The following is a 17,786-nucleotide window of genomic DNA, read 5'->3' as shown; positions in this document are numbered from 1 at the left end:
AAATTAGTTAAATAAAATTTTATTTTTTAATATTATTATTGTTTTAAGATTTTAAAAAGTTAAATTATTTATTATATTATGTGTGAGAATTTGAAAAAATTATAATAATAAGATTATATGATTTCTATATCCAAACGACACCTTAAATCTCATTGTATGTTTACATTTGTAAAATAAATACATACATAGTTTTGTTATGTACAAGCAAGTTTGCGTATCAATCTGCGTATTAATGTTGTTGTCTTCATATTCTAAATTCAAATTAATACTGTTTTCAATAAAATCTACTTTCTGACCAATTATATTGAATGAGTGAGCGTATTAGTAAGCAGAATCGCTTATAATTAGATTTTTCCATACATATATAGATTGTTGTCATTACATCCAAACCAACCGTTTTAAGAGCATCCTCAATGGATTAGTCAAAGTTAAATGATTTTTTTTATGAATGTAAGAGAAATTTGACTTTTGACTATTCTATTTACATAAATCTCTACATTGGAATAGCTATTTTTTCATTATATAACAATAAAATTATATAAGATGGATTTGGTTTTAGTTATTCACATCGAATCTCCATATAGGATTATCTATTTATTCATTATATAGTAATGAGTAACTAATAATTTCAAAAATATTTAATTTTTTTTAATTATTAATTTATTTAATTTTATCATATTTTACTATTCTACCTATTATATATTAATTAATAATCATATTCTAATTAAATTAATATATCACTAACTCATATTAATATATCAATTGTGATAAAAATATGTGATAGAAAGAAAGGAAGAGAGAAATAATTGATAAAATATATATTTGATGTATATACAGTAACCTTTAAATTTGAAAAAAACTTTTGAAAGTTACTGCTGCTAAATTCTAATTATTTGGAATTTAGCTAATCCATTGTGAGCATATTTTACTCTCTAATAGCTAAATATGTATTGGATTTAGCTTTTAGCTAATCCATTGAGGATGCTCTAAATGAGTGGTATTTGAATATCAGCCATGCTATGTACAACTGACGGTGGGGAACCGCCAGGTAATCGACTGACGTGGCAGTCAAGAATGTTATAAAAAAATAAAACTTAAAAACCAAAATCAGAAAAAAGCAATCTGATGCCTCAAAGTATGAAATGGGAGAGAAGTATTTGGTAAAATGCCTCAAAGAGACTTTCCTTCTCACAGAGTCATTTTTCGATTTCAGTTATTTCTTGATACAACAGCACACAGGCTTCATAGTATTTATAGACTATTACAAGTCTATAATCACAAATCAGTTACAAAGAAAAATTATAGACTTTTCTTTCTTCGCACGTTGTTATGAGTATTTTCTAAAACACAAACAGAGCATTGTATCTCAATCACAAATCAATTACAAAGAATAATTCTAGAAGTCGTCGGCAAGCTCAACCAAGAACTAAAAAAGAATACCCAAAGATTGTAGACCAATGATGCAGAGGGTGAGTCTGAAAATGGGTCCAGTGGAAAAAAAAAAGACAGGATAGACAGAGACCAAGAAGAAGAAGTAGCAGCTGTGGTGTTCGTTGTTCATTGTCCAGCAGCCAGGATAATATATTCTGACAAAAAATGATAAAAAACTTTACCAACACTTTTCATTGCAAGCCGATTCTGTGGAAATCTCGAGATCTTGGTCTGAAGGAGGAAGACGGAAAGAGCTTCTTTGTCTTAGAACTGAAGGAGCAAATTTAAAAAGAGTTTTCATTTGGCCACGTAGGATACGGTGACTCCACGGTTCTCCTGGCCAGTTGTATATAGAATTTTTTATTTGAATATATAGCACATTGTTGTCATTACATATGGTTCTCAACATTGCTGTTTCACCAACCTTAGACTACCTATCATGACCCCGCCCGTTTAGAAGCGCCAGGCCCAAATTAGTTCTAAACCCTGTCCAAAAAAAAAAAAAAAAAAAGAAAAAAGAAAAAATGAAGTCAAAACGACATCTTTTTAGCACTTACCCTAAAACCCCATCTTTCTTCTAAGCCCAATACTCTCTCCCTTACATCTCCATCGCCCCCTTTCTCTCACACATAGAGGCCACCGTGAGCCACTGCACCTAGCACGCCGTTCCATCCATCTCTCTCTTTCTCTCTCTCTCCATTGTCGTGTCACAACAGCCACTCTCGCCAGGCCCTTGCACCACAAAGGTCCAATGCACCAAGCCCTCATACCCCTACTGCACTGCTCGCCACGCACCCATACCACAAGTGTAAAATTGTGGTATTTCTTCTAAGTGTACTCACTTTAGAGACAAAATAGTTTATGTTCTACTTGGCTAGTTGTATAGATGCACAACCTTACCACGAGGATAAACATGATATCTGTTTCTATTTTTCATGTTATTTTAGTATATTTGTGCCTAATGTCTTTTGTCTACATTATTATTGTAATGAAATGCTTCATAAATACTACTATTATTTTTCAGAATATTTTATTATGCATTAATTGTCTCCTGTTTACACACTAGTATAAGTCTGTTGTTTACTAAATTATTGATAACTCACTCATTTATCTCTATATTCTTTAGTTGACTTTGATAATTGTGACTGTTGGAATAGATGACACTTGACAGAATTAGAAGTGAAATGTGAAATAAGTGCCTGGTGGTATATGTGGATTAGTCCACGTCAAAAAAAAAAAAAAACATGTTGCCAGTGTTTAGCTTGTTGTCTTTGGAAAGATTTTGTAAACATTTGATTTTGGAGGATTAATTGTATTTAAGTTCTCATTATTATGGATTTCAGGTTAAAAAGTTTCACCCTCGAGTCCGAGGTGTGACGCTACCACACCCTCATTGACACGCCTCCGTCTCAATCTTTGCAACAAATTTAAGACTTTTACACTTTTCTTACTCATTTTATGTAAGTGCTTGGAAGCTTTATTTGTTGCCATAAGCGAGGAGTTTAGTTATACATTTAACTTTTCGAGAGCTCACGGTGTCCTCTTTCTTACTAAGAAATCACTTTTACTCACTTACCCCTATTTGAGAATGTTAAGGAAGCAGGATTGGAGTTTTCAATCACCGCCTCAACACAATTAGACTCGGTGTATATATTCTTATTGTGAGGTTTATCCATAGAGTTCTCATACTCATCATCTCTATACCAAATACGTGTTAAGAAAAAAAAAATAAAAAATAAAAGCAGGTGTATAGTTCAAGGATGATGACTATAATTTTTCTTATCGATAGTATATGGTTGAAAGCAATTTGACCAATGGATTGCACCAATAACTTTCGAACGAAATTGAGGTTTTTGATTTAAGGTTTTCTTTCACGAGTTAAAAAGATAATTATTTTATGATAACCTTAGTAAAAGAGAACTTAAGCTGTATCTTGAAGCCGTTATTTCCGTTTTGTTTTTTTTTCGGAATTTGTGCTTCCTAATTAAGAAAGTAAGTTATTGTCTCCACTGATGATGCTTCCCAAGTGCTTGAGAAAAGAAAGTGTCACAGTCCGCAAATGAAGTGCTTGGACCATGGATTTAGGCCAGTTTAATTCCATTTGCAATTGTTTTTATTGTGATTTAGCAAGTTATTTGGACTACAATGTAGCTAGTGGGCTTGGGCCCTTAGTTTTTTTTTTTTCTTGTATGCTTTTAGTTGTATTAGCCTGGGCCTACGTAGATGTCATCTTCTTTATGTACGAGTCAAGGATTCTAAGGTTCATCTATCCAAAAAGGAATGTAAATTCTATTTCTCTTTCTCTTATCATCTTATTCCTTTCTCTTATATTGGAGGTGCTCCACTCGAAATGAGTAATTTCTATATATTTCTCTTTAAGTAATTTGAGGTGCGTTAAAGAAAGAAAAATCAATGGCTTCCTCCTCTGAGCCTAACATAGCGTACATCATGAGGTGACCAATATTGGTACGTTGCATGGAAATACATACAAACAAGGATCGCTCGAAGAGAAAGTAAAATGCCGTTGCGACCTTATACTATATATGATCAGGTGTTTCGAAATTTGATTTACTTTTGCTTGCATATTTTCATGGGACAATGTTTATATATATATATATATATATATATTTTGAAAGAATGATATGTTGACATAAAATTGAGAGAGAACAACTTATATTTCTGTCTATAAATTAACTGTATAATAAATTAAAGGCCTTATTTATAGATAAATAAGGTCTAAGAAAGAAGGAAATTATAATAAATCAAATATACTAATTACTTTACACAATAAATTAAATATAATAGAGAATATCATATTATCATACATATTCTAGAATATTATGAATATATTATATATATCTTAAATACATGTTTACTTGGCTAAAACTTCGGTGCCGACAAACGCAATGGATTTTGTTGATTTTCTTGGTAAATGAATACTGTTCATGTATGATTATATTGGACATACAAGCTGCTAACATAAAACTCTATATATTACCCTAGGTACTTATAAGACGTTGCATCAAACTCTGTAATTATATGCATTGAATCTTGCTTTCATGCACGAGTGCTAATCGGCCTCCATAATTCAAACGCATATATATTACAAATCAAAATCAGAAAAGAAAAGAAACAGTTGCCGCTCATTTATCATTTATACATTTATACAAAGCTTCGTAATAATTGTTACATTGCACTACATAAAAATGCAAATATTGAGTCATGACTAGCCTATTAGAAAAGGACCATCATCAAAGATAGAAGAAAAAGACAAAAACTGAAGGAAGTGAAAGGTAAAGAAAGTTAAGTCAGACACGTAAAAGGAAAAAGGTGAAGAGACATAAGGCTGACAAGAAATTAGTCACCCAAGCCTCGCAAAATGGGGATGATTTCCCTACAGACACCATCGGCTTCTTGGGGGCTTCTTCTATCTTCGGCTTGGGAGGCTTCTTGGAGAATATCAAGCGAGGCTTCTTTTATCTTCCTCTTAGGGGGCTCCAAAGGGATCACCCCTTTCCTCAAGGCGAAATGGTCTTCTTCAACCTCTATTATACTAAGAGATTCATAAGGCCATGAGAGACGGTACAAATCACCAAGTATAGTGAATTTACCCTTGAACACTGTGAATATAAATTTTATATCGAATAATGTAAATCTATATATCTCTCTCATTTATATTCCATACCCTTTATCTATTCTTTACTTTCATGGATGAATACAAGAGCATCGTATCAACGCTCAAGCCTCTAATGAGGGCTGTACACTTATATCGTTGGGCAGTACTGGCCTGGACCCAAAAATGCATCAACAATCAATAAAGATTATTAATTAATAATGAAAAATGCTAGATTATTATTTTTCTAGATGTCACTTGTATAATAATTTTAAAAGTCCCGGGAAATTATTCATGCACCTCCCTATACCTGAATACTCTTCACTCTAGATGAAAGAGGAAATTCGATATCAGCACTTATTCATGACCATTCAATAATATTTAAGAAGTTTAGTGTCTTTGTGTTTCTAATTTTGGATCAAGATGGGTTGTATATTTTCTTCTCTCGCTTTGTGTCATGGTGATCCAATATTCAGACGTTGAAGTGAAAATATATTTTTCCAAAATGGGCCAATCGTTAATATTTAAGCCCCAGACAGGAGTCAACTCACCATCTTTCTTTCTGTGTACGCATGAGTGTTTCTTATCAAAAGCAACAAAAGCTGAATTTGCGTAAACAAACATGTTTGTGGCGGGTCACAGCAGTTGTTGCAGATATCATTGAACTTCTCATTCACTCGAATTCATGTACGCCTAAATGTCACTTCAAGATTGTGATCACTAAACATCGATGCCCCATCTACTGTTAAAATGAATATACTCACCTATCGTGTAATGTTAGTGGGATACAGCTCCATTTCACACTTCTGCTTGTTCTATTATCGTTAGTTTCTCCTATTTTCTGAGTTTTGGTACTATTAGTATATTTCCAGAATTATCCGCTCTGAGATCTGTTTTAACTCTTTGTTATCAACTTAGTGAAACTGAGCTCTTAGTTGAATCTAATTCCTTTCTTGTGATTAATTGGCTTAATATATAGCAGATCTCACCCCTTGGCATTATCATGATTTGGGGGAAGATATTTTACAGCTTAAGAACTATTTTCCTTTCACTATAAAACATGTTTAAGTAGAAACCAAAGGTTTGGCAGGCAGTCTCGCCTTTTTTCTAAAGCTACAGGAAAGAGAAATGATAGTTGTAGTAGTAAGTGCGTGAGTGCCGCACAATCACTTTGAAAAAAGTAAATAAATATAGGACTCACATGAAAATAATAATATTTTTTTAATAGTAGATTCTACTCTTTTTCAAAACGACTGTACGGCACTTGCGCATTCCATGACTGCATGTAACATTACTCTTTTGGCATTCTTTAATTAGATCACACTTCTTAGTTTCTAATCTAGTTAATTCTAGGTACGTAGTGTATCTTCTTTTTTGGAACTTAATAATTTTTTTGGAAACTTGATTTTGGGATTTTTGATCATGTCATCCCCAAGTTTCTGTTTGTATAAGGTAATTATCCACATTACGTGAAAATTATCAATAAAACAAAGGTACCATGCATTCTCTTCTTAAAAAATATATATATAATATGCCCTTGAAAATATCGCAGTATATAGAAGATATCAACTTGGGAGAAAGCTAGCTAGGAAGAAAATGTGCAAGCGGGTTTGGTGATTCCACGACATCATGTGAGCACGTTCTGATTCTGATCGAAAGTGGATCGATTGGAAGATGTTTGGGGACAATTATAGGATAAATTAATGCGGCGTACGTCCAAGTCTCAGTACCTTTGACACTCGAACAATTCCTTAATTACAATTAATGGTAGCATGATTCATGTTGGATGGGATTAAGGAGCGAGAGCTGGGCCGTCATGCATGATGACTTTTCTACTAGTCATGAAAGGCCATTGGCCGAATGCTTAGATTATTTATGCCACCCTGTTGTCTTATCCTCAAAGTTTCAAACTACTATAATTATGGTTTATATATAAAATAAATTGGAGAAGAAAATAACATTATTGGAGCTTCTACGTACATGAATTAGATATCAGACACGTGTATGGTTGTGGCCATACACACGTGCATATAATGCGAATGGTCACCCTGCATATACTTCAGAGCGTACGTACGTATGGAACTGCCATCTCGAGAACATGCATCATAGAGAGGGGAGGACCACCGGTAGGTCACCTTCCCCACTAGTTTAATGCTGTTCAGACCCATCCATGACAACCAGTACCATGGGTTTGTTTATTCTTTCTAAAGCCTGCAATTGCATATATGCAGTAAGATAGTTTTTTCAGATCGGCATCAGTCGGTCACTATTATGACCATAGTAATATTGTTTGTTATGAATGGTACGTTTAAGTTCCTCCAAGATGCATGTGAGGTATAGCAATATGTTATATATAAACAAATCTATTAAATTTTGGTAGACCCCATAAGAGGACTATCTTTCACTGTTAAGGTGGAGCTTTGTGTATGAATCTAGATTCGTACAAGCATATGAAAAAGATAAAAGACAGAGCCACATGATCTTAAGGATAAAAAATCAGCTTGATCAATATATATCAAATTTAATGGCAATCCCACTTGTGATATATTAATTCCTTCTTTATTTTCTTTTCTCGGGAATAGTTTCTAGCTCATTGATTTCAGCCGGGGTTCTGGTTGAAATTGATCAATTTGTAAAATACATTGGAAAATATGGTCGAATTGAGTAGAGATCAAAATATCCATCAAGATTTGTCATTTAGTGGAAGTTATTATATATATATATTTATATTAATATATATATATATATATATACACTGTGACTTCATTGTGGGATAGTTTTTCATAATCCAAAAGTATGGTAGGCTGAACCAAGCTGATCAGAGTCTCCCATCTCCCATCTCCCATCTGCATATATCCTTTATTTCTTTGTAAGAAATCCCAACAATCTCAAATGTACAGTACTGGTAGCTCTGAGCTTCCCCAGAAGTCCCAGCTTCAAATTGAGGAAGATGACAAGTTCTTCTCTAGGCTTTTATCCAAAGAGAGCTCTGCGGCTAACCCTTCTCTCAGGGTACCGTATTATGGAGGAGTATCCGGTGCTGTTCCATTCATGTGGGAGTCTCGGCCTGGAACTCCTAAACATACTTTTTCTCACACTACTCTAGTACCACCTCTTACTCCTCCTCCCTCCTATTATTCCAATTCTAGCAAAAAACCCATCAAGAACCGCTCAAGATCCAATCTCTTACATGCTTTATTCCCAAAAATCAGTCTTAAAAAGGGTACTACCACAGTGTCCCCGTCGCCCTCTTCAGCATCAATCTCATCAACATGGTCGTCACCATCAGATTCATCATTTTCTGCTCCAATTACTTATGCAAAGTTTCATGGAATGAAGCGATTTTTAAGCCAAAGTTCATCCTTTGATTCCAGGGAAGATGATGATCATCAAGAAGGCGCCCTTGGTTCACCAACTTCAACATTGTGTTTTGGCATAGGTAGGGTGCTGCGCTTCGAGGCTGCTAGCTACCGGATGTGAGAATTAAAAAAGCCTTGCTGTCAAAGGGAGGAGAGGGATGTAGGTGCATGCTGCCTATAGATTCTCTCTGCGTCTTTCATGTTAATTAAGCTTTAGGTAATTGTCTTCTTCTTTTTCTGAAATGCATGGTGATATATAATGTATAGGTGGTTGTTCTGAAAATAACAATTTTGTCTTTCAAGATGCACCAAAGCCATGTAATTTATCAACAAAAGCTAGCTCGTCCTTCTTCTTCACGAGGTTGAAAATGTAAGATACATGAAGCTGATCAAAATGTGGCCAAATTTGGAATAAGTTCAAATCTCAAATGAAAGATCCCACCACGATGATTTCATATCATACTCGGAACATAAGGCTGGAGCTAGCACTACTATTCCATCTCCACGATGAGCAAACCTCGTCCTCGGCCTTGTTCTAATTATTTTTCCTGTTTTCAATTTTTTTCTTTTGTTCTCTTAAAGTATAAGTTCTCTATTTGAACTCACATGGTGGATTTTAGAGATCATATATAAATACACCGAGTAAGTCTTATAGCATATACTGATAATATTAAAGGTCCTATTTATTTCTATTCCGAAATTTACTGAAACACCAGAGGCAGAGAATTCTACGAGATCTTAATATAAAATAGGATTCGATCGCAATTCATGATTTTGTCCTTCATTAGATTTAGGTAAGTACCCCGGAAATAATTTCAGTACATAAACTAATCCATCAATGAGAGCTGATGCCTTCACAGGCATGCACAATTAGATCGGTGCACGGAAAGTACGTACTGCAATGCCCGTTGTTTATTACAGCTTTGAACAAAGTGCATTTAATAAATCCAACATCTAGACCTCAAGCTTAGTAAGATTTGCTCGTGCTACACGTGCTGGACACTACTATCTTGCTCAAGCACAAGCAATTGTGGAGGAATTCTGAGAAGAAACCTTGATATAATCGCAACCATGATCAATGTCATTTACTTAGGTGCCGTTTGTATAATGAGTTGAGATGAAATGAGTTGAGTTAGGTTGAGATAAAAGTTAAATAAAATATTATTTTTTAATATTATTATTGTTTTAGAAATTGATCAAAAAGTTGAATTATTTATTATATTTTATGTAGAAATTTAAAAAAGTTGTAGTGATGAAATTATTATGAATGAAATACTTTAACTGTCTAAATGGGGCCTTATTTGCTGAGAAGAAACCGGTTTAGGATGTTGATCACTTGGTTGGACGATTAATGTTAGAACAAATTAATGTGGTTGGACGTATCTTCGTCTTGACTCTTATTCTTTCCGTGGTTATTTATTGCAAAGAGGGAAGATAGGTAGAGGTTTCCATCAAGACATTTAATTCTGCCTGTTTGCATTGTTGGGATCGAATCTGTTGGCCGGCTCGTCTACCTAATTATGTAATCGTATAAAAAAAACAAAAACAAAAACAAAAACAAAAACAAAAAAAAAAAAAAAAAATGTTTTGGTTATGGTTTTGTCCACATCAAATCAATTTGAGAGCTTGTCATAATTTCTTTTAGGCTTATAATAATTAAGTATTAAAAATAATAATGAATTTTACACATGAATAAGCTTGCTATTTTGGTGTATGAGTTTGACATCTTATTCAATTATAAGCTGAACCATTTGTGATATTTTATTAAATTTTTCGATGAATTTCTAATATTGTAGCATGTGAATAAAATTAAAAGAAGGAGCACATGCATGGCACGCCTTGTGTCTAAAGATTGATGGTTCCATTGCATGAATCGTTTTGAGCATTGTTTTACTTTTGGTTATGGATAGCTATTAATAGTTAAGAATTTCATGAAACCAAAAGATATATAGTATGCTAATTAAAAATAGAAAAGTAAAAGACGGTATAAATTATATTTTATGTGAGAATTTAAAAAAATTATAATGATTAAAAAAAGATAAAATGAGATGTTTTGAGATTAACTCTCAATTGAAACGGGGCCTAAATCAATCTAATTCAGTGAAACAGTTAGACAGGTCTCAAATAGTTTCGTAGGGTCCTTTTGTAATTAATTATCATTATATACACGAGTAATTGTTGATTTATTTTTTATTTTTGAAAAAGAGAAGAAAAAGAGAATAGAATTTAATAGGGCCGGGCTCTTGGCCTGCTGTTTACTCCATTAAAATAAGGTCCAACATGTTTTCTACCACAGTCCGGCGGCAAACATTCAAGTAGCCCAACTTTATTTTGCTAGTTAGGATGGCAGAGTCCAGCACTGAGGTTAAAAGATACATATCCTGGGCTATTAGTCTAGTCTGTCATCAAAATGGACTTTCTAAAGCTCGACCATGAGAAGACATGAGGCAGTAGAAGACAACATTGTCATTCATTGCATTAAAACTTAGGAGTGGTTTGGATTCAGAAATAAATTAAGATGAATTGAGATAGTTTATGAATAGTAAAATAAAAATTGAATTATTTATTATATTTTGTGTGAAAATTTGAAAAATTTATTTTAAGATTTGAAAAAGTTGAATTGTTTATTATATTTTGTGTGGAAATTTAAGAAAGTTGTAATGATTAGATTATATGAATTGAGATGAGTTGAAGTGGGTTTTGAATTCAAACGAGACCTTAAATCTCATCGACATTGAGGAATGGGGACATTTTGTTGTCTGCACAAAAACCCCATAACCTTCGGACGCTTCCAAGTAATTTGGTGGTCTATTTGCAACTTTAATTAGGCTCAATAAGATTAGAATCCAACACTCAACCAGTCTTACATGTTATACAACGATATTTCCTCGAACTTGCATGTTGGTCTCAAACTGACATTATAAAGTTAAAATATATAGCACGAACAACGTTCATACAAAATGCTCTTATTCTTGTCATAACATTCCACCCAACCACAAAACAGCCAAAATTAATACGATCGAGAATGACACTCAAATTAAGAACCCATGCACCCTGCAATGCCTCTAACTTAGTTAGCTTTACTGCAAGCTGTCCTGATCTGGCCGCTTGAACCAGTAAGTGGGCTAAGGTTCCCCATCTTCACCATTGCATTGGCAAAGTCTGTTAGGAAGCTTGCCTGGTCGGAGACATACGCATTAACTTGAGCGTCGGTGGAAGCCCCGCCAAAGAGCAGTTGGTCAGAGTGCAAGAGACCCTTTTGGCCACCAAATTCTTGAAGTAAGCATTGTCAAAAGATGTTGTGCTGGTGGCGTCAAGAGGGGAAAGGTTGTTGTCACCTCCCGTGCTTGGACAGTTCGATTGCAACGATGTTGCGAACGAGGAATCTATGTTATTGGTTTCATTATAAATCCTTGTCCGGAAGACTCTGCACCTGGCTTGACCAATTGTGTGAGATCCTACGTGCAGAAACTATAGTAAAATTGTATTCATATTTTTCGATATTTGAGTTAAAATTTAGAGGGTTTAAAGGATTCATTAGGATAACTTGAGCCGGCCAACCTGAGAGAGCCACCATTTCTTTGGCAGTGAAACCTTTTTTCGAGAATGCACTGATAAGGCCACTAAGATCCAATTGTGCACCAGGAATGTCAGAAATACTTGAACTTGAGGTTGTGGAGTCTCTCCTGCCCAATTGAACTGTCCAACTAGGCCCACCAAGCTGAATCCAATTCAATATTATGAGGAAAACGATGCCAAAAGATCAAAGATTATTATAGTCATGTGTGTCAAGTGTTGTAGTTTATAATTCAGTTTTACTAGTTTACATCATGAACTCGGGTTTTTTTTTTTTTTTTTTTTTTTTTTTTCCTACTTACAGCGACGACGGAGTCTCTAGCAGAAACGGCTAAGATATCAGCACAAGAGACGACACCAGGGCACAATTTCTCCACTTCAGATTTGATGCTGTCTATTACTTCAAATCCCCTTAGTGACTGATTGGGGCCCGCTGCTTTCTCTGTTCCGTTCAACAGTACTGATGCATCGCACCCCTGTTATAGAAACTAATTAATTTTATTCAACCTTGTTAATTATTTTGCTTACTAGCTACAAGGAATTCTAGCCACTGTATGTCTGTCTGACAACACTAACAAATGCACATGCATGCTTTCAAAATATGAGGATTAATCTAAGGGGAAATGTAGTACTTCCTATATATTCTTTAATTAATAAGATTTTTTCACACTTTTCACTCCAAATTACCAATGCTGACACATCTAACCCCTAACAACTTCCATTAGCAAAATAAATTCCGGGTTCTGTTCATGATAAAACAAAACAAAATATATTCATGATGTGGATTTCTTTTGTCCAAACAACTTTATGATTATATATGTATTTGCCATTAGACACATATGAATTTTATGTCTTTCGCTATACATGGAAAAAGTTAGCCAGCAGGCTGCCAAAAGTGGGCGACTTGAGCCCGGGACTGACACGATCCCACAGTATATTAGTGTAATTTGATAATGATTCTTTTGTTGGAATCGCAAGGACCATAACTTCCATGACTTCATTTAAACGTGTGGCTACATGAAACTGAAGTTCAAATCTTGATAGGATCAAAGTAAAGAGTGCCAAAATACATTAATTACATGCACCAACAATGCATGACAGTACAATGAATATAGAGACGTGCAAGGCGGAGTCAGGATTCGTCTCTTGAGGGCATGCAGATTAATGAAATTATACTATTTCTTGTTTGTGTTCTTGTTATGTTTGTCTTATAGGAATGAATCAATGCAAAAAATGGGCATGCAGTACCATCATTAATTTATGACGAAGCTAGCTAGCTGCATTTTATTTAAGACTCGATGTTGGAAAAGGTAAGGTAATCTCCAGAAATTATTAACCTATCGATGTTAATTCAATTTGCTGCTTTCACAAAAACAGACAGACACACACACACACACACGTACGCGGTATATATATATATATATATATATATATATATATATAGATATATATATCCTCATGCAAACACATGCAGATGTAGATTTGCAGATATATATAAGACACTGATGATCATGAAGAAAAGGAAATTAAAAGGAGAAAGTGAGAGAGATGACTCGAACAAAACAGTCGTGAAAATGAAGGCGGAGCAAGGATGCTCCCATGCGTTTCTCGCTCGACACCGCAGAGTTCACACCCGATTTAATGGTGGAAAGAGCTTTAGGACACGATGTTGCATAGAAATTAGAGGATAACTGGGAAGAAACCATTCCCACCAGAAGTGAAAATAAAAGGCATAATTTAGTGGCAGTGGAAACGAAGGAGCTGGCCGTAGAATGATAGGAAGCCATGACTAAAAGACTAACGATTTCGTGTGAAGAAGAGAACAGAACAGATGTAGGCTTTTCGCTTTATAATTGGTGCGAGATAAAACACGAGGCCAGGATCCTGTATTTATACAGGAGCTCTAACATGACCATAGACTTAGTTTGCTTTTTTGTACAGGGAGTTGGGAAGAGATAAAATTTAAATAAAATATTATTTATTATTATTATTTTAAGATTTAAAAAAGTTAAATTATTTATTATATTTTATGTAATAATTTAAAAAAATTATAATAATAAAATAAAATAAAATAAAACATTTTTACTATCTAAACGTTACCTTAATTGTATGCATTTTTTACATACGTACAATGAGTCCATGTATGTAACATAATGATGGGTGGGTTTTTTCCTTTTTTTGATTATTGGTTTAAAGAATAGTTTGTTTAGTTACTAAACTCATCTCAACTCATCATTACAATTTTTTCAAATTTTATTACAAAATATAATAAATAATTCAACTTTTTTAAATCATAAAATAATAATAATATTAAAAAATAATATTTTATCATCTCAACTCAACTCAACTTAACTCAGTTTAACATCCAAACGCAGCAAAAAAAAATGTAGTGCTAGTCATGTGCCTTCCAGCTTTTACCGCCGGGAATACTAGTACAAAATTTATTTATTTATATCTATTTAATATTTTTAAAAAATAAAAAATACACTAATATATTAATAATCACTTTCTTAATTTGTAAATAAAATAAATAAATTAAAAACTAAATAAATATATAAACGTTCAAAATAAGAGGACAAAAGAGACATAATCTGATAGTAGCATTCTTAAAAACAAAAAACAAAAGGATAGGTAGGTCCAAAATTAAAGTATTCAACAACATTTTAGACAAGATCAGAGGCAAACTCAGTAATTGGAAATTAAAATTCTTATCTAAGGCAGGTAAGGAGATTTTGCTTAAGTCAGTTATACAAGCAATTCCTACCTACTCAATAAGAGTTTTCAAATTGCCTAAAAGATTGCTACAAGATCTCAATAAATTGATGAAAGATTACTGGTGGGGACAGATTAACCAAGAAAGGAAGATAAACTGGGTTAATTGGCAGCAGATGGGAAGATCCAAAGCTTATGGGGGATTGGGTTTTAGAAACTATGAAAACTTTAATCTTGCTTAGCAAAGCAAGGTTGGAGGATTCTTAAAAATCCTAATTCCTTAGCAGCATCTGTACTAAAAACCAAATATTTCTCCAATACCAATTTTTTCAATGCAAAATTGGTAAACAACCCATCGTATATTTGGAGAAGTATCCTTTCAGCCAGGCCACTGCTACAAGAAGGAACTTCATGGAGAATTGGAGATGGTAAATCAGTTAGAATATGGAGAGATCAATGGCTTCCACTACCCACATCATACAAACCTCAAACTAGTATGAATATCTTGGGACCAGAAGCAAAAGTTGAGGATCTTATTCAAAAAGAAACAATGAGCTGGGATCTTAACTTAATCAAGGCAACATTTTCTCATAAAGAAGCTGATCTTATAAGCCAGATTCCACTTATAAACTGCAACAGAAAAGATACACTAAGGTGGAGATGCACAGGTAATGGGTTGTTCACAATGAAGAGTGCTTATCATCTTCAAGAGGAAATTCAAAACAGACAAAAGGAACAGTACTCACAAGCTACTCAGAATCAAGAAGATTGGACCAAGATTTGAAAGCTACCAATCACCCCAGCAGCCAAGAACTTCATGTGGAGAGCTTGCCTTAATATACTACCTACTAAAGCTAATCTATGTAGGAAAAGAATTTTGGAAGACCCGACATGTCCAATTTGTCTAAGAGAACTAGAGGTGTAACCGGTCCGGTCTTGTCTGGTTTTGGACAAAATTTAGGACCGAACCGGTATGTACCGGTTTTGTATTTTTCAAAACCAATTACGCACTGGTTGCCCTCCTAAACCGGTATCTCAGGTTTTACCGGTTTTCAGTCCGGTCCGGTCCGGTTTTCGATTTTTTAAAATCTAAGTTTATCATTAAAAAATAAAAATCTGTTAATAAAAAAAAACTGCTTCAAAAAATCTATTTTAGTAAAAAAATATGTTTTAGTAAAAAAATTAATATTAGTTATAAACTTATATATTAGTATAGCTACATAATATATTATACTATATAATAGTATTAATATTATACTATTAGTATAGTTATATATTAGTATTAGTCATAAACTTACATTTTAGTATAGCTATATAATATATTAGACTATTGTGACGCCCCGACTCCCACGTATAAAAAAACAAGGGAATCGTGACGTCAGGATGATGACAACACGGATCACGCATCCCAATGAAATGTGCTCAAGTGTGTGCAACATACAAAAGTGCACAATAAAAATCGCAGCGGATAATATAAATAAGTCTACTAAGTACCAGATTTTAAATACAAATATTCAAAACAAATCATTTTTAAAAGTTATACAGTCATCCCAGAATATATTACAAAACAAATACATAAATAATTGATAAAGCGAATCTCGATAAACAGGAGTAATCCCAGATCACTCCGCCAACGGAGCCAAACTTAAGGTTTGTCATCCACATCTGCATCAAAATCTGAGATACCATAAAATGGTACCACAGATAAGTATAAACCAAACAACTCTCAGGATAAAAACATATTAATGCAACCAACATGTATTCATATGACAAAATACACTTAGCCATAAAATACCATTTTTTCCAGAAAAATGATTATTTCCAACACACGCCAAAATCCCATTTTGGCCCAAAAATATAGTCCGTCATTTTCCCAGAAAATGATTCACACAAAACAAACCATTTATCGGACACTGTAGGCGGGAATCGCAGGCGGGACTCTACCACCGTCCCTGCTTACCACCATCCCTACCTCGTACACCGTAGGCGGGAATCATAGGCGAGACACAACCACCATCCATGCTTACCACCATCCCTACCGCGTGCACCGTAGGCCGGAATCACAGGCGGGACTCTACCACCATCTCTGCTTACCACCATCCCTACAGTCTCTTTTCATTTTTCTCAAACCAATCGATCTAGTCGTTTCAAACACACTTAGAATCATTTCACATGAAAATTCAATTTTCAAACAAACACATGAAAATCCAGTTTTCAATAAACACATGAACATTAATGTATGTACACGAAAACCCAGTTTCATTTACAAACATGGTCATGAGTGCAATATGCCATGTACATGAACAACGGCATAACAATAACCAACAATGCAAACTAAACACACAACAACTTTGTCCACAATCCATCCGACCCCCGAACTCCTCGGACTCAGTCCGGCATAACCAACCAGTTCACAGATAAAATGAGTTAGTGCAAAAATACATTTAAATCACGAAAGTTCTTTGGAAAAATACTTACAGCGCTATATTATAATTTCCGAAGGATCATGAAGCTGCAAGAAGTGGCGGCTCAGCAACGTAACAGTATAAAATACACTGTGGCCGTGGGTCTCAAAAACCCACTTTTCATCGGAGACAATCCAAGACCCGAAAATGATAGGGTAGGGCCTAAAGAGGTCGGTGAAGCCAATGGTGGTGACGATTTTCCGTGGGTGGCGACGCAAATTATGGTTTTAGGCCAAAAATACCCAAATCGGAAATTGAGATAGATAGGCTTCACTGGTGACGGATCGGAGCTGGGGTTGGGTCCATTGGGTTACTATGAGGTCGAGAATGAAGTGGTGAAGAGTTGGTGGCCAGAGGTGGCGCGACGACGACGCTGGAGCTGAAGATGCGCCGCAGCTTTGAGGGGCTCGTGGTGGCTAACGGCGGCGCAAGGGAGGCTGAGATTGAAGGGGTAAGGTCGCCGGAGGGTGGGGGAGCTGGTGGGTTAGACGGTGCGGAGCATGAGCGGCGCACGGTGGCGCTGAAATGAAGAGAGCGCCGCGGCTTGGTGTTGTGCGTGGGAAGAAACGGCAGCGAGTTAGGGGATGAGATTGGTGGGGGATGATGGCCAGCGGGAGGGGAACTTGTGGC

At 34.9% G+C, this 17,786-nt stretch overlaps 1 protein-coding gene and 1 pseudogene across 1 annotated transcript; one reads left to right on the top strand and one right to left on the bottom strand.

Annotated features, from left to right (window-relative positions):
* The first annotated feature begins 7,936 nt into the window (after positions 1–7,936).
* Positions 7,937–8,524, top strand: LOC121265931. The gene has a single exon (XM_041169588.1). The coding sequence runs from the start codon at positions 7,937–7,939 to the stop codon at positions 8,522–8,524; it is 588 nt and encodes a 195-aa protein (XP_041025522.1).
* Positions 8,525–11,473: 2,949 nt separating this feature from the next.
* Positions 11,474–13,766, bottom strand: LOC121266043 (annotated as a pseudogene).
* Positions 13,767–17,786: the final 4,020 nt, after the last annotated feature.

This window comes from Juglans microcarpa x Juglans regia, chromosome 5D (genome assembly GCF_004785595.1).
Source record: "Juglans microcarpa x Juglans regia isolate MS1-56 chromosome 5D, Jm3101_v1.0, whole genome shotgun sequence".
NCBI classification, from domain to species: Eukaryota; Viridiplantae; Streptophyta; class Magnoliopsida; order Fagales; family Juglandaceae; genus Juglans; species Juglans microcarpa x Juglans regia.
Note: the sequence above shows the minus strand (reverse complement) of the source record. Positions and strands in the feature narration are given on the sequence as shown.